This window comes from Lonchura striata, chromosome 3, assembly GCF_046129695.1.
Source record: "Lonchura striata isolate bLonStr1 chromosome 3, bLonStr1.mat, whole genome shotgun sequence".
Lineage (NCBI taxonomy): Eukaryota > Metazoa > Chordata > Aves > Passeriformes > Estrildidae > Lonchura > Lonchura striata.
In genome coordinates, this window is record NC_134605.1 from 20,372,840 (window position 1) to 20,393,224 (window position 20,385).

At 40.1% G+C, this 20,385-nt stretch overlaps 2 protein-coding genes across 6 annotated transcripts in view; both read left to right on the top strand.

Moving 5' to 3' along the window:
* The window catches only part of PPP1R21 (protein phosphatase 1 regulatory subunit 21), a 33,573-nt gene extending 21,607 nt beyond the window's left edge, over positions 1 to 11,966 (top strand). The window contains exons 17-23 of one of the 4 annotated variants that reach the window (XR_002466332.3): positions 476 to 709; positions 2,073 to 2,108; positions 3,257 to 3,373; positions 4,289 to 4,387; positions 6,345 to 6,473; positions 10,198 to 10,308; positions 11,668 to 11,966. Coding sequence is in view for 2 of the 4 variants with exons in the window: in XM_021540185.3 (XP_021395860.2) it covers positions 476 to 709; positions 2,073 to 2,108; positions 3,257 to 3,373; positions 4,289 to 4,387; positions 6,345 to 6,473; positions 8,276 to 8,305 (645 nt within the window). In the remaining 2 variants the exon portion in view is untranslated. Of the gene's footprint in view, positions 1 to 475; positions 710 to 2,072; positions 2,109 to 3,256; positions 3,374 to 4,288; positions 4,388 to 6,344; positions 6,474 to 8,275; positions 9,561 to 10,197; positions 10,309 to 11,667 lie in introns of those variants that run through there. The other 3 variants (XR_002466333.3, XM_021540185.3, XM_021540186.3) reach the window with 3 other exon arrangements.
* STON1 (stonin 1) overlaps positions 6,415 to 20,385 on the top strand; it is a 33,275-nt gene continuing 19,304 nt past the window's right edge. The window contains exon 1 of one of the 2 annotated variants that reach the window (XM_021540187.2): positions 6,415 to 6,473. The gene's annotated coding sequence lies outside the window, so the exon portion shown is untranslated. Of the gene's footprint in view, positions 6,474 to 15,703; positions 15,735 to 20,385 lie in introns of those variants that run through there. The other variant, XM_077781933.1, reaches the window with a different exon arrangement.

Below are 20,385 nucleotides of genomic sequence, written 5' to 3' on the forward strand. Positions count from 1 at the left end.
AGTTAACAATATTCTAAGTGTATTAGTAGGAGTCAAATTAATTTCAGCAAAAACATGCAGTGCTTAGATGTGTTCTGTTCCGTAGTTGTTTTCTTACCTGGACAAAGTGGGTGGTTCTGTCTGTGTGAGGTGGGACAGCTGGGAGGGGACAGTTTGTCTTTCTAGCATAGAAAAAGATAGTGCCAGGTATACATCTTTCAAGTTTTTATAAAATTCTTCCCTGCTTTGGTTTTTCACCTAGTATGTTGCGAGTTTTATGAACTGTGCATGTTTCAAACTAATTAAATAATGTGGCCATTTCTGGCAAAGAACCACAGCTAAGCACAGAGCTCAGAACAGTGGTTGTTTACCTGCTGCTCTTTGTTAGCTCACTTGTGTAATGGTTTAAAATAATACTGTCCTCAAACATTTCCTGTGTGTGGGTTTTTTCCTCCCTGGGTTCAATAACCTGGACTGTAAACTTTCCCTCCTAAAGGTCCAGCAGAGTTTGGAGAAAATTGCAAAACTTGAACAAGAAAAAGAACACTGGATGTTGGAGGCTCAGCTAGCTAAAATTAAGCTAGAGAAAGAAAACCAAAAACTGAAGAACTCTCTTAGTGGACATTTAACTGAAACTATCCAGGAGCATTCAGTTTTGCCAAATATAGCAGAACAAAAGAAGGAAACCACAGAAAAGAGTCTGAGGGAACCTATTAAGAGCACCAGTCTGGTAAGTGACCTTTCCCTTCAATAGAGAAAAATCCACTTGCTTTAGTAGCAGTGCTGTTTGATCAATGGAACACTAAAAATGAAAGCCTTTTGACTGTATTGAAAAGCATTCACTCTTGGGGTTCTTGTATTTGCAAAGCTGCTTGCAAATTCTTTCTGCAGTGTTTGGTACTTCTTGGATTTTGAGACTTTGTTCACTGTCTTTAGTATTGTGAAGATATTTTTGTAGTTCTGTCCTTGTGTAACTGAGGGGGAAGTAATAGGTGCTTAACCTCCTGATTTGTCTGTAGTTAGGAAACTGTGCAAGTGGCGTGTATCTCGGTTGGACCTGTGTTTCCAATACTTTTATTCATCTCTAGGTGTGTTAAAGCAAATGGAAGTAAGTAGGTAGTGTTTGTAAATGGGTTTGAAGACTTACTGGTATTGGGGTCAATTTGGGTTCAGCAATTGCTCTTGGATGTAGCATGCATTATTTCCTTGCTCTTCTGTGTTGGTAAATGTCTTTTTCCTGTTTACTAACATATTTTAAATGAATTGGCCTTTCCTCTGAATTCCACTTTTGAAGTGGCATAGTGGTATTAATAGGAATGTCATCTGTAAGAAATAAGAAATCCACTCAGATTCAATAGATTTTTTTTTTTTTTTGTCCTCTCCCCTCTTCTGCTCCAGGATAAAAGTAACCAGTACATTGTTATGAAATCCCCAATTTTGAAGTACACTGGCATCATAAGTTTTTGATCCTCTATTTGATTCCTTAGGAGTTTGATGACAATGTTAGTCACAGGTCAACATATTGTATGAATGTTTTCTATAAACATGAATCTCTAGTCCTATTTTAGATCAAGGGGGAAAAAACCCCTTTGATTCTCTGGGAAGATCTCTTTTCATGAAAGCAGGTATTGGCTTACACTGCTCCTGTAGAGTTTTGTCAGTGCTTACTAGTCAGAGGGGAAAGGAAGGAATTTGGAAGATATTCAAGAAATCCAGGTTGACTTTCCTTCCTCTTAAACATGACAGGTGATGTTTCAGTGTGCCAACATGGCTCTGAATTAGTTTCATTTGATCAAGCAGTTGCATAACCATAGGAGCCCAGCTGCATCTTGTTGCTTTTATTGCCTTTTCCCTGTGTACCTCCTAAGACAGGAGATATATTTTTGAGAGTTTGTGTCAGGTTTAATTCTGTTCAAGGCACTCGTGTGACCACTCTTGTTTATGTTACAGGTGGAAGTACTTAAACTTGGTTTCAGTTTGAATGGTTGCAAGATTGTTTTAATTCAAAGTCCTTCTATGACTGAAACAAAAATGCAGCTATGGTATCTATATTTTTGTAGTTCTCATTAAGTGTATTTTCTTCCTTGTTCTAGATTGGAATGTTGACTGTAACTACTGATAATGAAAAGGTAATCTGTTTTAAACATTAATAAAGTACATCTGTTAAATAATTTAATTCACATTCTGCTAAACTTACTCCACAAGTTTAATTACCAAGAATACTCCAGTATAATGGCACAAGTTGACCCTGTAGTCTATATACTAAATGGTCAAATTTCTGAAATCCATGTGTTCTTTAATTTTCTTCTTCTGTTAATGAACTGTATTTGGCCCATGTAAGCATTTTGGAGTGGTGTGAACTGGAGTTCAGGGTAATGCTCCCTGTAATTTGAGGAGGGCACTGGTCTGTCTGTGCCTCAGTAGCCCAAACTCTATTCCAAGACTCAATTCTTAATCCTGGAGGAAGGGCTCAAGCTGCATATAAGACCCTGGCTGCAGTGCCTGGGCTACAAAGCAGAGGTGACACTGAAACAAACCTTGAACCAGCCCTCAGATTAAATGTTAACTCTTTATTTAGCCCTGCTATGAGTAAGGTTCACTGCTTTCCCTTTTCTGATATCACAGGAAACTGATGTGTAGTTTACTTCACTCCTCCTTGTCTTCTGAAAGTGTGATTAAAAAGGGGTAGGGGGCTAGATAATAACTGATACAAGTCCTTAAAGGCTTCTGCACAGTGCTGAACTGAAGATAATGACAAATCATGAGAAAGCTGACTCCAGTGGGTTAGTCTGTAAACTATTGAGCTGTTGGGCTTTTTTATTTTTTATATTCTTTTTTAATTTCAAATGTCTAAAGAAACTTCTGGAATGTACAGCATTAGTAATGGTTATGACTTTTGTACACTGAAATACAGTAACGTGAGGGAATTCTTTTGGGAAGGGACAGTAAGTTTTGGTGGAGGTGAAAGCTGTTCAGTTCTGCAGTGCATTTTGATCTTCATCAGACACTTGATATATCAAAGCAAGTTAAATTCTTACCTCTTCAGTCAGCTCTGTGTCCTGAAAAGAATTCTGACATTAGGAGTCCCCATCAGAGTGACAAATTGTAGTGTGGCCTGCTGTAATTCATCTGTTGTGTTTGGGGAATTTGATACTTTTTGATAGAGCAGCCAGGGCTCAGGAGGAAAGAAGAAAAAGTCTACATAGAGGCAATGTTGTGATTCAGGTGTTCAGTCTACTAAACATAAACGTTGTCTGCTTAAATTTTTCTTTGCCAGGCTCCAGATGTTGAATCTCGTGAAGACCTGATAAAAACTCACTACATGGCCAGGATAGCAGAGCTGACCTCTCACCTGCAGCTTGCTGACAGCAAATCAGTGCACTTCCATGCTGAGGTGAGCATGCAGGCAAGGGCAGTAACTCTTTTTGAACTTCCCACAGGCAAATGCTGTGAGTTTCAATACATAGAGCATGATGTTTTATAAAAATCTGTTCCTGGAATTGTGGTCTAGCATGCAGCTATTGTAAAAACAATATGCAGATATTGTAAAAACAGATATTGTAAAAGAACTTTTTATGTTTAATAAACCCTTTGATAGCCTTGTCTTGGCTGTATTAAGTATAATGTGTGTCATGTATAGATTTGTTCACATAAGCTGAAGCAGCTGGCTTTAGTTACCAAGGAAGTTTTGACTTAATTTTATAGTGATGCTGATGTCATTCAAAAATATTTGAGTGCATTATGAAGTGATGGAAATAGCTCTCCTGAGAAAATCGTCTCTTAGGCATAAGTTGTACTGCAAGAATGAACAAGATGATTCATTGTATCTATGGTTTCCTTCTCATTTCAAGTCATGAGGGAACTTTTCTTGAAAGTAGTGACTGTTTTGATTTATGTAATAAATGATGTGCAATACACTAAAGCATCAGGTTAACAGAGCAAATCCTCTTAAATATATTTTTTAATGGAAGATGGCATAGTGTGGAGGAACCATCTTTTCTGTGATATTTGAGCCTTGTATGAAGTGAGTTGTTTGAATGGCTTTTTACTTATGGGAAGTTTTGTAGCAGTTATGTGAAAAATACAATGTTTACAGGATTGGCAATATAGTAGCTCTGTAAAATGAAACATTTAATCTTAACTGTTCAATTACCTCTGCATTTAAAAATGTGCACAAGCTCTGAGTTTCTTAAAATCCAAGTATCACAGAAAAATGGAGAAGTCCAAAGCAAGCACTTAAGGATGCCACAAGGCAATACCGTGGAAGTGACTTTTGTCCCTTGTACCCTCCCTGTCCTGTTCTTGGTAGTGTCGAGCACTTGCCAAAAGACTTTCTCTGGCAGAGAAGTCCAAGGAATCACTCACAGAAGAGTTGAAGCTTGCCAGTCAAAACATCACCAGATTACAGGCAAGTAAATTGTTCTTGAATGTAATAGGTGCATTTTGTAATCATGTATAAGGGGAAGTTGGAGCAGAAAATTTACAACCATCTAGCCTGGCCATGCCATTACTAGGTTCTGAGTTGTGGAATATAAAAACTCTAGTGGTATATAGAGAAGAGCTTTAAATAATACACTTTAAATCCCAGGTATAAAGTGGAAGTGGAACATGCTTCCAAGAAAAGGTTATAGTGACTAAACCTGTGTGTTTTAGCACATTTGATGTCAAGGATTTTCATGAAAATGACAGAGTTGTAATGTCAAAAGGGGTGGTGGTTTGACTGATTTCAGATAAAACAAGGAATTTGCACCTGTGTCTGAAAGGTTTAAAGAATGCCAGGTTGATTTGGATTTTTTTAAAAATAGATACCGTAATATTAAGCAAAGATAGTTTTGGGGTAATCTTTAAGAAACTGTTGTTAACAAAAATCAACTCTTACACCTGTGAGTGTCCTGTCCCTTTGTCCTTCTCCTCCACACAACTGAGAAAGAAGCCAGTAGTACAATAAAGTATAAATAATGACACAATTCATAAATTCCTCTAGTGTTTTCTTTACATTTAGTTCATATCATTATTGTTCATCTGTCTGTGATAGTGAGTACCAAAATTACTCCATAGAGGCTGTGAATATAATGTTAGAAGCTTTGAGCTGTTGTGCCCATGAACAATCCTTTTTAAACACTTTCTTGATTGGTTCCTTTAAGAAATTCCACAATTGATGTTGAACTTGGCATGAAATGTTGATTTCCAACTGCATATTAAACTTCCTAGGAAAAGATAGCAGCCAAACACCATTTATATGCTTAGTAGTCTGCATAATACTGAGTAATAGACTTGTTAAGGTTGGAAGAGTCCTGTGAAGGTGATTTTCCCCCCTCCTTTGGTCAGAGCAGAGAGTTCAGATCAAGCTGTGGAACTGGTTATTTCTTATACAGCCATGCTGGTCTTCTGCCACAGTCACTCCATGTCTTAGGCATTGGATTGTTCCCCGTTCATTCAGCTTTCCTGGGCCCCTGTAACTTCCAGGGCAGTTTTACCTGTGACCTTTCCAAGCAGGCCGTGAAAGAAGCCAGAATCTACTCCTCTTGAGTCTAGGTTTGCTGTAATTCTGGTATTCATCTTGCCAAGGCTGCCATTGGCTTTCACATCCCTGACCAGCTTTCCCTTGTTTGTGAGTAACAGGTCCAGCAGAGAGCATCTCTTGCTCCCACTGATCACTGGTATCAAGTAGTTCTATGCCACATTCAAGACAACTCCTTTAGTTGATTGTGTTCCACCTTGCTGCCCTTCCAGGATGTGTCAGAGTAGTTAAATGAGGATCAGGGTCTGTGGGTGGGAGATTCTTATCTGCTTGCAGCAGATGCCTGTCATATCACCCTGTTTTCTTACTTATGAGATTGATTAGTCTTCAAGCCACTTCTTCACACAGAGCATGATTTCTTCCCTTTTGTCCTTCCTAAAGTGTGTTTATCCCTTCATTGCTGTGTTCTAGTCATGCACGCTATCCCCCCATGTCTCTGTAATCCCAGAGAGATCATAGCTCTCTCTAGCTGCCTGTGGAGTGGTGGTTCGTTCAGCTTTGAATGCCATGTGTGTTCTGTACAGACCATGCTTTAACCCTATAAACATTACTTGTTTCCTGGCTGGAAGCAGTGGTGGAAAACTTAGCTGTTACTCTTTTATGTAAGCCATAAAAAGAGGGGGGAAATCTAAAGGAAATAACACAAAAATAAAGGGAACAAACCATGCATAGGACTTCAGGTAAAAAAAAATAGTTGCCGACTTCCTTTCATAAAACAGGTGGTTTTTAGCTGAATTGCGCACACTTGGCATCAAAAGTGGATCTTACTAGGTGGAAGTGTGCTGCTTTGCCAGGTATCACTAATACTGAGCCAGGGCCTTTGGTTATTTTATTTTTCACTTAGGATGAGTTGATGACGACAAAGAGGAGCTACGAGGACCAGTTAAGCATGATGAGTGACCATCTGTGCAGTATGAATGAAACCCTGACTAAGCAAAGGGAAGAGATTGATACACTCAAGATGACCAGTAAGGTGAGCTGACAGTGCTGGCACAGGGCCCTGGCTGCAGCTGGGGCTGGGAGGGTCATGTCTGGTGTTCCTGCAGCACTGCCCTTGGACAAACCAGCTCACAAGCTGTAATTCTTACTCTGAGCCAGATGGAAAGTAAACTCCAAAGTTGCTCCTTCAGGTTTCAGTCAAGAAAAAGATTCTTGCTAAACATACGTGTGGGAAAGAACAAGCTCTTCATGTCACTGCTTCACATTGGGCTCTCAAAGTGTACCCTCTGATGGCAGATAACACCATTTTTTTGTTCTGATGTGATGAAAATGGAGCTGTTTGTAAATCCAGCTGTTGAGGCTGGGTGCTTATGATGTAGTTCTGGGTAGAAGTGTCCCTTCTGCACTCCTTTTGGTTGCAGCATACTCTGTCCTTGGCAGCTGGTCTCTCTCTGTATTTCCATGTTTTAGTTTGTCTGTCCCTCATGTAGGAATGAAAAAGTAGCTATTTGTATTCTTCTGTGAGCTTGAAATGCACACATAAATTCTTTACCAGGCAAGGAGTCTACCCACTTGTCAGAAACAGATTTTTAACTTACCTAATGATGAAAAATACAGAAGTCTGCTTTTTTGAGCAGCCAGTGATTAAACCAGGGTATATCCTATTCTGATGCTTCTAGGGAGGAACAGATGTTGTGAAGGCCTTTGCCCTTCACTTGTCTGACTGTGAAACAAAATAAATTATCATTATTCTCCTTATTTCTGGGATGCATGGAAGCAGGTATCACTGAAGGATTAAAAGAGTAAAAATAATTTTTAAAATTCCATGTTCTCATTAAATATCCCATGATGATGATTTTTATTTTTTAGAGTAAACTCTTCCCCCTGCTTTTCTTCAGATTTCTGAGTGCTTTAATGTGGCATTGTATTCTTTAAAATGACTTTGTGGTGTAAAAGCTGCTGTGTTTCCAGGAGAAAGCTCTTGGCTGCCTACTGACCACAGCACTTCATGATTTTATAAAATGTTTCCTGGAATTTCTTACTTGCCGTACTTCTAAGACTTGAATTGGTAATCTATCTGTAAGGACCTCAGAATCTCACAACAGAAGCCACACAGGTTTTCAGATATTACCAAATGTAGAAGGAGATTCAGCTGAAATGCAGTTAAAGCCTTTATCACTTGGAGAGAGTTGTTGCTTAGATTCAAAACAAATGTTATCTTCAGGAAATAGGTCGACTGAGATTTGCCAGCAAGTAACTATTGCACAAAACTTTATTTTAAGCTGCACATTTCCTTTGTGGAATTACTGAAGGTCAAATGTGAGTTGGCTAGCTGTGGAACAAACTCTATTCTGAACTAGGAATAATCTGTACAACCTGAATTAAAATAAAAATAATTGTGGAAAAGAAACCAATATGGTGGGGGATTGATTTTTAATTTGATGCAATTATTTTATAAGAAGTTATGTGGACTAGCACCTGAAGTGAATTATGATTTGACTTGCCTTCACTGTCCTTACAATATTAGTGGTGTTAATACAATTGAATGTCTTGGGCTATCCCTCAAATGTCTTTCACAAGTTTCAGTTGTAGTGAGGCACTGTTGTGCTTATTTGAGATATCTGGTACTTGCCTCTGTTGTGCTTATATAAAGAGAATTTTCAGAGCAAATGGTTACAATCTGTCAAACTTAGAAGTCTGTGGAGTGTTTATTTCAAGTCTGACTTTGCCTTGTTTGCTGTAGGCATAAATTATCAGACATCAGATTTTGTATGTTACCCGTCTCAATTTCCTTACCTGAATGATAACGTTCTCTTTGCTTGTGTCTTGTTGCAGGGAAATTCTAAAAAGAACAAAAATCGATAGTTTACAGCTGAGTCTCTGGGAGCTGCTGCTGCACAGGATGCAGATAGTGACCATTCATTATCCAGTTCCAGGAAGCTGAGGCTGGTGTTGGGTCTAGTAAAAACTGAGTTGGTGCTGTAAATGGCTTGAAAATATTTAGTACTTGTAACAGATAAAACAGAACTTAATGTCAGCTCTAAACCAGAAAATACATACTCTGTGGATAATTTATATAGTAATTACCTTCAGTTTTTACTGTGCACTTTTTAAAACCAGGTTTTGATTTCATGTAACAACTTCAGATTTTGTATATTTTCAGATACGTTTCTGCGTTAACAAATTTGGATTGGTGCAGTAGGTGTCTGTTTTTGAGTTCTGCATTTAATGGTCAGCACATGTACATTCCATTACTTGTTAGTAACAGTTTAAAAATGAATTTGGAGACTTTTTTTGGCCATGCAATCTGTGCAGTTACTGTAAATGTAATATTCCTGTTCTCAGCCCTCTAAAATTAATTGGCATTGTGACTTGAAATGATTTTTACAAATTCATTGAGTAAATGGGATCATTGTTAGACTGCAACAGTGGAAACCTTTCCTGCTTGTATTTGGCACTTTGGATTTTGAGGTAAAAAGCACAAATGGCTGAATTGGGCTACTTCAGTGATTGCTTTAAGCCATTTCTGTAACATTTTGTTTACACATGTATGTATATATATATTGGTTGAAATAGCTGTTTAAGGCTAGAGGAAACTGTGATTGTCCTTTGCCCCAAAAGAGTGAAACAATGTGTGTAGAATAGATCAGCTAACTGTGCTCTCTTACAGTAAAGAAGAATATGAAATATGTAGAATATTTAAGCACTCAATTTGCAAAAGGTCTTCATGGAATTGAGCTGTGATGGATTCACTGAGGGGATGCACATGACTTTTCCTATGTTTTCAGAACTTTGTGAACTTTAGACCTCTCCTAAGTTGTTGTTTTTTTTGTTTTTTTTTTTTTTTTTTTAAGTTAAGCTTAATATCACAAGTTTTCACAGCATTCATTTGTTGTTGGGGGGTGGGGTTTGTTAGTTTTGCATTGAATTTTTGTTTGGTTGGTTTTCTGGGGTGTTTCGTTTTTAAATCAGATGCTGTGCTGCTCCACACTTTCCCATCAGTCTTCTGTTCCATAATTTCCATTATGGCACTTATTTGTCCCATGGGGGTTTACTCTGATATCAGATGTGCTGAAATGTATTATCAGTATGTAATAATAAAATCAACCACATGAAACCAGTCTGACTTTTTCCTTACTTCTGGCTGTGCCCAGGCTGCAGAGTGTGACATTATGATGGGATGTTCCAGCTGTTGCTAGTGGAGTAGTTACACGAGACTAGGTGCTCCCAGTGCTTCTCTTTGTTCTGATAGATTTTTCTTTTCAGAAATGCAAAATAGAAGTGGTTGAGATGGGGAGAGCCTGCAGGTTTTGGTATTGATGTTGAAGTAAGAATTATGTGCTGGTGCTAATGAGGGTTGAGAAATGTTGGCTTTTTCTCCAGCTGTTTTATGGAAGCAGGTACAGCTTCAACAGTTAGTTTCATTTAGGGCTGGGAATTGCTTTCTTCCAGTTCTTTTGAAGCTGCCTTTTCTGAGGACTTTCACTTTGCACTGAAGGTACTAGTCCAGTTATTTTAATTCTCTGAATCAAATGACTGAATTGATACTACTTTTACCAATAGTACTTTTCATAGGCTGCTGCCTTTAGAAAAAGCTTTGGCTTAGGCCATTTTTTACATGTCAGAATAAAAACAGTGTGTGTTTAGAACTTGCATTAAAAAAATCAAATGCATGTTCAGAGTATACCCCAATATCCAAGATGGGATTCCTGTACAGGCATTTAGGTACAATTCCAATGTACATTTTTTCTTTGCAGTGTTGTTTGGAAATGTATTTGGGTGTCCTCCTCACCAAGCAATAACCATGCTCAAGAAGAGACAATTCTGATCACCTAAGTTGGCTTCAGTTTTTTAAGGAAATGTTTTGAGTAAGTTCTAGACAACTCTAAATTATCAATACCCAAAAATAAAATCTGGCAAAAGAAATTTAAATCAGTGTTTTGGATACTGCTGTAGTAGTGTTGTGAGGGGCTACAGGATATGACACTGAAGTCGGTGGCATTAGAAACTGGATCAAGTGGAAACACCAACTCCTTGTGTTTATTATCTGCTGACCAGGTGATACTGAATCTTCCTCAATACCTCAAATGCTGTTAAATGTCAAAATGACTACAGCACAAGGCTTTGCTGTTAAAAAACCTGAAGACTTGTTTCAACATTGCAGCTAAAAGTATTCATCTTTGAGGCAAAGTTTTCCAGAAAAATTATTTTGAACTACATTGTTTGCAATGGTACGTGCAGAGTATCATGCGATGTGCAAAATCTGGGCAAGGAAATTTTACTAACAGAATTAATCTTCAAAAATGTACAGTGTGAATGTTTGCCTTCAAGGTGGTCAATTGGGGAAACCAGTGAGAAAGTGTTGTAAAGTGTAAAAACCTTCAGCACAATACAGTGTAAAACCAGGGTTAAAGAAAAGCCTGAATGTCAGTTACCTTTTTTAATGGCAGTTCACTATTACACACAAGTTTTAAAGCATTTTTTGAGTGCTTAATAATTTCTTCATAATGTTGGATACCTCTTGAATAATCTCATTCTCAGGCTTAAGTGGCTAATTCAGAAACCACTATTTTAATGGTTTTAATTGGATTTTCAAAAAATTTTTAAAGCTGTACTAACACATTCAAGGCTTTCAAAATGCTCAGTTGCCCTAGATTTCTAAAAGCACATCCCCAGTTACTCTTCTGGGTGTTCAAAATAAATATTTGCTGTAATCAGGCATTAATTTAACTTCAAGACTGCCCTCTTAAGAACCACTGCTTCATCAGTTTGGAACTGCCCAAGAAGTACCAAAGCCATTGTCTGTTTTAAAAGGCCTTAAGCTCCTGAAGGTCAGAGGTTTCCCTGCCTGAAAGCTTAACTTCTAAACCAGAAATCTTAGGCTGGTGTCATAAGCTGTGCAAGGGTGCATCTCATTGCTGTTTGAACAATGATTATTTTGAATTGCTACAACTATGATTTAAACATCAGTCAGCTGAAGTGTTGGTTTAAAGTTGGTGGTGTTTGTCATGTCTCGTGTTAATCCCTTCAGCTTCATTCTGAACCAGTTCAACATTTCATGGTGATGAAATGTGCCAGATCTTCTTGATGCATGTGAAATATCCAGGCTAGAACAGTTTGTTTTCCTACCTTTGGCCATTTATATGGTTATTTTCCCTTTTTCCCAAGCAAGCTTAATTTCTAATTGGTATTTATAATGCTGCTGCTCTACCTTCCCTTGCTGGCAGGTGAAGTTTTGGTGTGAAGATATTTGGCCCAGCATGTTTCCTGGATGCTGACCTCACTGTTGAACAGTGCTTCCTACGGCTCCAAGACACAGATCTGATCTGACGTGCAAGACATCAATTGCAAACAGGAAAGGAAATAAACTTTGTATCCACATAGTGCCTATCAGGAGGAGAGAGAAGTTACTTACTAGCTGGGCTGAGCAGTGTGGAGGCAGTGGTTTGGTTTTTTTTGGTTTTTTTTTTTGGTAGTGTAAATCTAATGATAAATTAAACTTTGGAGAACCATCTGGCCCTGTAAATTGGGCAAACCTGTTGTTTAATACAGTCTGTATGTAAGGTAATTTGAGAGCTCTATCTTAGCAACAGTGGGGTCATAATAAAAACAAAGTTTAGTGCAGTAAAAAATTGTAATTGCTGCCAGAGGTCTGATTACTTCCTCCCACGAAGGCTGGATGCTGCTCTAAGAATGCTTGTGTTTTACTCTGCCTTTTCTGCCTCTATCACTACCTGCAGTACTGCTTGGCTGTGAATTCAATCCATGTTTGTTTAGAGGGCATTTTTGCCCAAATTCCTGAATATTTATTTTAATCACAGAGTTAAAAACTTTAAGTGCATTTGTGCCTGCAGCGCTGCCAGCTTGGTTACAGAGGGGATGAGAGAAGAGCTTTGGGGGACCCTTGTAAGGCAGGGCCGGAGCTGTGAACTGCAGCACATGGAAACTCGCCTGGGGCAGCTCTCATTGTCTGCCTCTGCTGTGTGTGCAGGCAGCTTTAGACACGTCAGTGCTCATTCAGAACCAGCCAGCTCCTTGCAGAGGCAAATACTCCAATTGATACAATGCTGAGCTGCAAAAGAACCAAGTGTGTGATTCTCCTTGGGCTTAATCTGCAGGGCAAGACACCCCACTAACAGCCCAAAAAGAATTCTGGTTATAAACTTCTTACATGGAAATTGCAGATAGCAGTAGAAAGCATAATTTATCTGTTTTAGCACTGATTTCCCCCTGTGAGTCAAAAACTTTCTAAGCTGATGAGGTCTTAACTAATGAAGAAGCCTTTGAACCCCAGGCCTGGAGTCAAAACTGTAGTTATGGTCTGCCATCAGCAACACAGAGAAGAGAAGAATTAAACCCACAAAGCTTGAGTCCAGGTAATTTCCAGTTATTTTAGGCACTAGGGATTATTTCATGACTTTTCTTGGAATCTAGTCAATGGCATGTAGCTCCTTGCAGGCTCTGTCTGTATTAAGTCCTTAGGTTCTGAAATAAGTGTGAGAACACCTTACACTGCCACACTCCCCTTTCTGCCCCCTCATCCCTGCCTGCTCTCCCTTAAAGCTTCCTTTCCCCTTGGATTTAAAAGTCTTCAGTTTGTGCTTGAATAGTGAATGCAGAACTCTGTATCCAAGAAAGATGATTTTAATGAAGTTAGGAGCTTGAAAAGGTCAGAACTGAGAATTTCAGTGCAGTTTCATTAACTGCAGCCCTTGGCACAGGGAACAGCTGCAATCCTGGAACTGGTGCTGCAGCTCTTCTGTGCCTTGTACTTAGTGACTTTCAAATTGTCTGTAGCATGTGCAGGGTTGGACAGAAAATTTGAACCTGGAGAGGGGACAACCAACTTGACCAAAAATTTCTTTTGAAGTTTGGAAAGTCTGGTTTATTTTTAGTCCAAACAAGCAGGCAAGAACAAGTTTATCTTAGATTATGGCTCTAGCCCACAAGGGCAGGAACATTTGAAACCAACAAAGACTCAATTTCTCACAAAAAGGACATGAATATGGTAAATTTCTATAGCTAATTTATATGTAATAAATATGTCATTTAAATAGTGAATATGCTAAACTTGTAAGTTTTTGATAGCAATGTACTCGGTGAAAGATTAATTTAAAATGAGGAGATTTTGGCTTTTCAAAACAAAATACATCTTAGTTAAGATGAACTTTTGCAGAAATTTCTTGCTAAAATAAAAGCAAACCAATAGAAGAAAGAGTTAAAATAAGTCTAGAAACAAGTGGTTTTCTGTCTCTATTTACAAATATTTGGTTTTAGCCAGATATGAACTGACAGGTTTCACTTTTGAGGAAATAGTCATAGACAGTAAACATTTTATAAACAGACAAACACTGTAAATCTTGTTAAGATCAATTTAAATATAGTCAGCAATGTTGTAAAATGTTGTAAAATGTTGAATGAATTTTATAACTGTCTCTAGCAACATATAATACTATATCTTTATGTGAAATGCTCTTCAAATTGTATTTACAGTAGAAATTTGTTCTGCATCTGTTATTCATCAAAGTGAAATTATTTTGAGGAATTTTAAATCTCAGTATCAGGGTTGTTTTTCTTCTTTTTTGCTCTGATGCTTGAGTTTATATTGCACTGAATTATTTTGGAAGAGAAAATGATAGCAGAATTTACTGGAGAAGAATAGTCTTGTCTTGAAAATTTATACACTTGTCTCAGCAAAGGAAAATCTGATCTATTTTTAGATATGCATGCCTTGATAAGGAGATATGAGAAATTAATACCCTTCCCACTTGAAAACAATTAGGAAGAGCTAATGTGGAAGCTGAACAGAAAAAAATACAAGATTTCATTGAATGTTGTGCAGGAGTACATGAGAATTTGAAGGCCTCATTTTGGCAAAACAGGAGGTATGGATCCACTGGTTCCCTCTGCTAAGAGGTCGAGTGTGTCCTGGAAGAAGGCAGAAGATTGAATTTTTTATGGAAGACACAATTTTTATGGAAATACAATTTTGACACCAGGCCTGGATTTCAAGGGCAGAAAACTTACAGGGATGGAATTCCCAAGGGAAGAGCTTGGGAAGAGGTTCTGGCACTTCCAGAGCTGCCTGGTTGAGAGGAGGAAGGCAGGTGGAGCTTCCTAACCCTGTTCTCTGAGCCTGGAGACCTCAGCCTGGCAGTGCTCAGGAAAGGCCTTCAAGGAGACAAGAATGTGACAAGTCACTGGTTAAATTATGGTGAAAAAATTCCCTGCTAAATTTGGCACTGGATTTTTTTAAAAATCAAGAAAACAAATGCAGAACTTTTTAAACCACAACTGGCCAATGTTCATCCTAGAGCAATTTGTGTAATAGTGTTAAGCTTATGAAATAATTTAGTTGCAGGGAAAACTGTACTGAACACTTCCATTGCAAATGCAGACAGAGCCTGCATAGTACTCCCCATGCATAAAACAAAGAGGTAGGATTGCTCCATTTTCACAGAAAACATTACAGAGGAGATAAACGGGACCAAAAAAAACCACCCCAGTTTGCAGAAGGAGGTCCTTCCTTATTAAAAGACAATTTTAATATTAAAAGTTTAACCACTGCAAAGCAGTGGCACTGAAATGGATGTATAATGCTTCAAAAAGAATTTTGGATGGATTACATAAGAAACTGGTGCTCGCTGCTTTAAGTGAGCTGTGCCTGGTACTTGAAAGCCTTTCAGACGGGCAGTTTGGGTGTCTCCAGTTCCTGGCAGCGCTGCTCAGTGTCCCTGGGAATGCTCTGGAGGGTTTCATAGGGGCTTTCCCCCTCTTCATCCTCTTCATTCAATCCATGTGTTCTGGCCTTTCGGGAGCAGCCTTTCTGCCCCCTGCTAGGTGCACACCGAGGAGGGTGGATAAGAAGGACTTTTAAGGTAAAACAGCTGTACAATCCTGTTGGTTATTCAGACATTTCCCAAGCCTCGGAGGATCTCCTACCCCGGAGGAGCTTTGCCCGCGCTGGCTGCCCGGGGTGCCGTGCCCGTCCCGGGGGGCCGTGCCTGTCCTGGGATGCCGTGCCTGTCCTGGGATGCCGTGCCCGTCCCGGAGGTGCCGTGCCCGTCCCGGGGATGCCGTGCCCGTCCCGGGGATGCCGTGCCCGTCCCGGGGTGCCGTGCCCGTCCCGCGGTGCCGTGCCTGTCCCGGGGGATGCTCCGCGGGATGCGCCGGGCGGGGCCTGTCCTGGCCGCCGCCCCCGGCCCGGCCGCGGCCGCTCGGCGCTCCCGGCGGCGGGCGGGCCCTGGCGGGACCGGAGCGGGACCGGAGCGGGTAAGGAACGGGACCGGAGCGGGTAAGGAGCGGCTCTGCTCCGGGGCAGCCGGGCCAGAGGAGTGGGGCACGGGGGGGACTCTGCCCGAAGTGGAATTTTCCCGGCAGCTGAGGCGCAGCCACGAAGTTCTGCCTTGAAACGGGCCGGCGGATGGGGCTCTTTTGTTTTGGTGTAAGAACATGATACATTTAGCAAAAATATTTGACTCCCTTTTATTTTTTTTAATTTCTTTTTTTCCTCCCATCTTGTTTTCCTTTCCTTTCCTTTCCTTTCCTTTCCTTTCCTTTCCTTTCCTTTCCTTTCCTTTCCTTTCCTTTCCTTTCCTTTCCTTTCCTTTCCTTTCCTTTCCTTTCCTTTCCTTTCCTTTCCTTTCCTTTCCTTTCCTTTCCTTTCCTCTCTTCCTTTCCTCTCTTCCTTTCCTCTCTTCCTTTCCTCTCTTCCTTTCCTTTCCCTCTTCCTTTCCTCTTCTTTTCAAGTAGAAGTAGGGAAAAGCGGATGGTTTTGCCCAGGGCTGTGAATCACGGCGGAAATCGGGAAGGTTTGGGTGCCGGGCATCCTAAGGGATCGCATTCCCATGACTTTTGCCTTGTTAGGGAGGAGACTGGGCCAAGCGAGGAGTGTTTTTATTTAATACTCGAAGCGAATTGAATTCCTGAAGATTTTCTCATGTTTTCTTAGCGGTTCGGCTGATGATGTTAAAGTATGCACGTAGGGTCACGGTGTTTGGAAGTGCGGCTGCAGAAATCTGTCCCATAAATCCAGCCGGGGCACAGGGCTTTGGGAAAGCACACAGAGCGGATGCAGAGGATGTCCTGCACAGGGCTGGGATGTTTAAACTGCACTGACCATATGTTCCCCTAGTGCAGACCCTGGGGATGGAGTTGTAAGGATAGTGCAAATGAGAAAAAAAAAAATGTAGAAAATATCCCCATTCTGGCTTTAGGTAAGTGCTCACCGAAAGGGGGCTTTGCAGTAAGGTTGTTTTTTTTTTTTAAGGTGTAGCTGTTCTGATCTTTGTGGGAAAAAATGTGCTGAGAAAACTACTGACTAAGCTGTTCTACGGACCCAAGGGAAAGTTACACAAGTCTATGCTTCCCCAGTGTTTTTTCTGTGAGGTGGAGAAACCCAGACTGATTTCTCTGCAAACAGGACATAGCTTTTTTTGGGGAGAGTGGTAATGATTGGCTGGGGAGGAGGGAACAGAAGTTTTGGAGCCTGAGGCTTTTAAACATGAGCTGTAGATTTTGGTGTTAACTCACTTTGTCCTGTCTGGGGACTGAGACTCTTCTGTAGCTGTGAAAGAAGAAAAATCAGTAGCTGAAGGGAACGCTTTATGATGTTCTGAGAAAATGATGTGAGGAAAGATTAGCTGCCTCTTTGCTATTGTGTGAGTGGAGGAGAGCTCAGCATTGCATTCTGTAACCAGATGTGGCTGAGCTTAAGAGTAATTTGTACAACAGGGAGTGTAGCCACAGATTTTATTTTTATATTTACCTGGTGTTGGATTGTAAATTACACCCCTGGGAAAACCTGCCCCAAGGCAGGTATGAGGTCCTTGCTTCATGCTTGGCTTTGATTGTTTTCCTTCTCCCTAATGAGTATATATTAAGTGTTATTTTCTATCACTTCAAAAGTTATTGGTGTTTGTAAACTTAGTGACCCAGCCTGTTGATGATCTCTGAACAAGTTAATGTAGGTTTGTAAGTTAATTTCTGTGTGGACATTAACTCCAACATGAAAACAGAGATGCACAGTCCTGGGCAGTGTTGGCTTTGTGTTTGGGTAAACAAGATGCCTCTAGTCCACCACTCCTTCTGTTTTTGATTGGTATAAATATAAGCTGATGTCTTCTGCTTCAGAAAAGCAGGCTGCCTACGTGTCTGTCTTAAAAAGCTTTTGGAGAGGAACCCAAATGAGGCTTTTTTTGGTGTCTGTGTTAGGAATTACACTTTCTGACATGACTGTCATCAGTTGCTATTAACAGTACCCAAATAAACAAGGATTTAATCAGCACATCTTTTCCTTAGTGCTTGTATTCCTGTAAGGCCTTAAAGCAGGGAGAGGAGGAGTATCCCACAGATCAGGTGAGACCTGTTCTGTCAGAAAATATTCCTGACAGATGTCAGACAGTACTTTTTATGTTTAGAAGACCTCTACAAATCTTATGTCATGGGTTATACTCCAGGAAGGTATTGCTATGTGTTTGTTGGGCACTAAAGCATGAGGCAGTCTTAAGGGCAGATAAAAAACTGACTCAGAATTAAAACTAAAGTAACAAATATAGGGGCTATTATGCGGTTCAGTGATTTTCCTAAATACAGTGTTTCTGTCAGCTTCCCTGTCTTTTATTACTTTGGGATTAGTGGCAAGAGTTTTAAAGTGTCCTTCTGTGCTGTGTATTCTTTGTGGCATTTCATTCCTCCCTTTCCTTGGACACTGCAAACACTAGAAGAGGACCAGGCTTAAACTTCTTTCTGTCCACAGCCAGCTTTATATTTTGATATGTGATCTGTGTACCAAAGTACTCAGGCTTTTTTTGTTGGTTTTTTTTTTTTTTTTTAATCCAAAGAGCTGCTTAACCAAAAAAAAAAAAAAAAAAAGGTTGTTGCTATTACAGAAGTGGGGCAGCCACCCATAACTGCATTTCTGCTGCTTCTTAGTCCATTATAAATCTCTGTCTCTGCCCAGGGGGAGAAGAGAAGGAGAGGTTTGGGATGTTAAAGTACTTGCCAGAGCTCTGTGCAGAGCTGCTGTGACCAGAGCACTTCCGTGGCATGTGTGTGTGTTCCTAATAATATGTTTCCTAAACACAGTTTAAAAAAATGCTTCAGTAGATGCAGTAATACTCCATTAACTTAGTGACCTGCAAAAGTACTGCAAATAAAAATAGATTTATTTTCCTGTCTCTTCTAGGCTAGAGCATTTTTTTTTAATAACTAAAAGAACCCAACAAACCTTCTGTACAGTAAAATGACAGCTGGTGTCAATAAACAGTTTACATTAACCCCTACTGTCCCTTGGCTCTCCAAAATGTGCCTATGGAGTGTAAGCTGTGCCATAACTGTGGTGATGCTGAAGAGGAGTGTGATTCAGAGGATGAAGCAGGACTGGCCCAGGGAGCTAAATGTGAGTGGGCCCTGTGGGATGTGTGTTGTACATGTGACAGGAACACAGTGGAGTCAATTAAATATGATTTACCTAGTTTGTCTATGCAGAGAATGGGAAGAAATTAAGTGCAACAGCACAGATCAAATACCGACCTCCAGCTAAAAAAACTTTTAAGGGTCACAGATTTGCAGTGAGCACTTTCTAACATTAAAAAAAAAAAAGTTTTCACAATATACTGCTATGTGTAACTGTTTTGCTTTGAGAAGAAGCAGTCATGTCTCGCATCACACCTTGCAGTCATCTCTTGCACAGAAGTGATGTGTCTTAGAAGGCACTGTGATATCCAGAAAGGAAGAGAATAAAAACACTGAGTAGTTAATATTGATTTCATCAGCCTTTTTTTATTCCTTCTAGGAAAACTGTGCTTTTTCTGTTAAAGTTGTTCACTAAAACATAGAGAACCATTTTGTGGTTCTCAGGATCTAATCCAATTTTAATTTGAGCTTTGATTTAATTTGTCTTTGATAGCAGCTGTGTCTTCCTGAGGGTTTTCCTGGCCATCCCATCTCCCATCTGCCAGCAAATGGGGCATGAGCAGGGGGTCCCCTGTCCTCCCTTCTCTGTTCCCAGCCTGGAGCCCAAAGATGCACAGAACCATGGGCCACTAGACCTTTGTTAGTGACACCTGGGACAGTCTGTCACCTCCTGAGACAGGGAATCTGCCCAGAAAAAAGGAAAATGCTGGGGTGGAACTCTGCTGGGTGTCATCTGCAGGAGCTGACTGAGAAGTTAGAACTGATGTACTCAAGAAAGATGCTCAGACTCATGTTGAGTACTGTCGTTTGCTATTCTTACAGACATGCCAGAGATAAATGTGGTTTTTATCACTTTGGTTATGTTAGAAGGAAGAACAAACCGGTTCTAAGGGTACCCGTGGCTCTTCTTTATGTACCAGAATTATGCAGTTTATGGTGTGATGTAAGATGTTATTTTATCTCCCTGAAACAAAATAGTTACATGTAGCTGTGGCTTGGGAAAACAGTTTTTTATGTTAGAAAGTGCTGGTTGCAAGCCTGTGAGTCTTGGATGTTTCAAGCCTGTGAGCCTTGGATGTTTCGTGGCTGGAGGCTGATTTTTGCCTGACTTCTTTCTCCACGCTGTTATATTCACTGGTTGATGTGTTCTGTAAGGCTGATGTGTTCTGGATATGGGCTGGTCCCAGCAGGTAGTGCAGGACCTGCTGAAAGAAACCTTACAGCTCCTCTCGCGTGAGAGGTGGCCTGTGGGGTAAGAGGACTCCAGCTCTGCATTCCAGTGTCTTTCCTGATGGCACTTACACTGGAGCTCTATTTTAGTTTCTTCTATTTTTCTTTAAATATATTTTAAAAAAATTATTATTTTTAGTTTATTCTATTTAGTTTATGCTATCTCATTCTGAAAGTTATGTTCCTGATAACAAGCTCTGCAAAAAAATCCTTGAGAGGAATGAGAGTGCAGATCCCAGATGGCTATGTGGCTGTGATTTGTAAAAATCTCAATCTCTTTAGGAAATACCTTTGGTTTG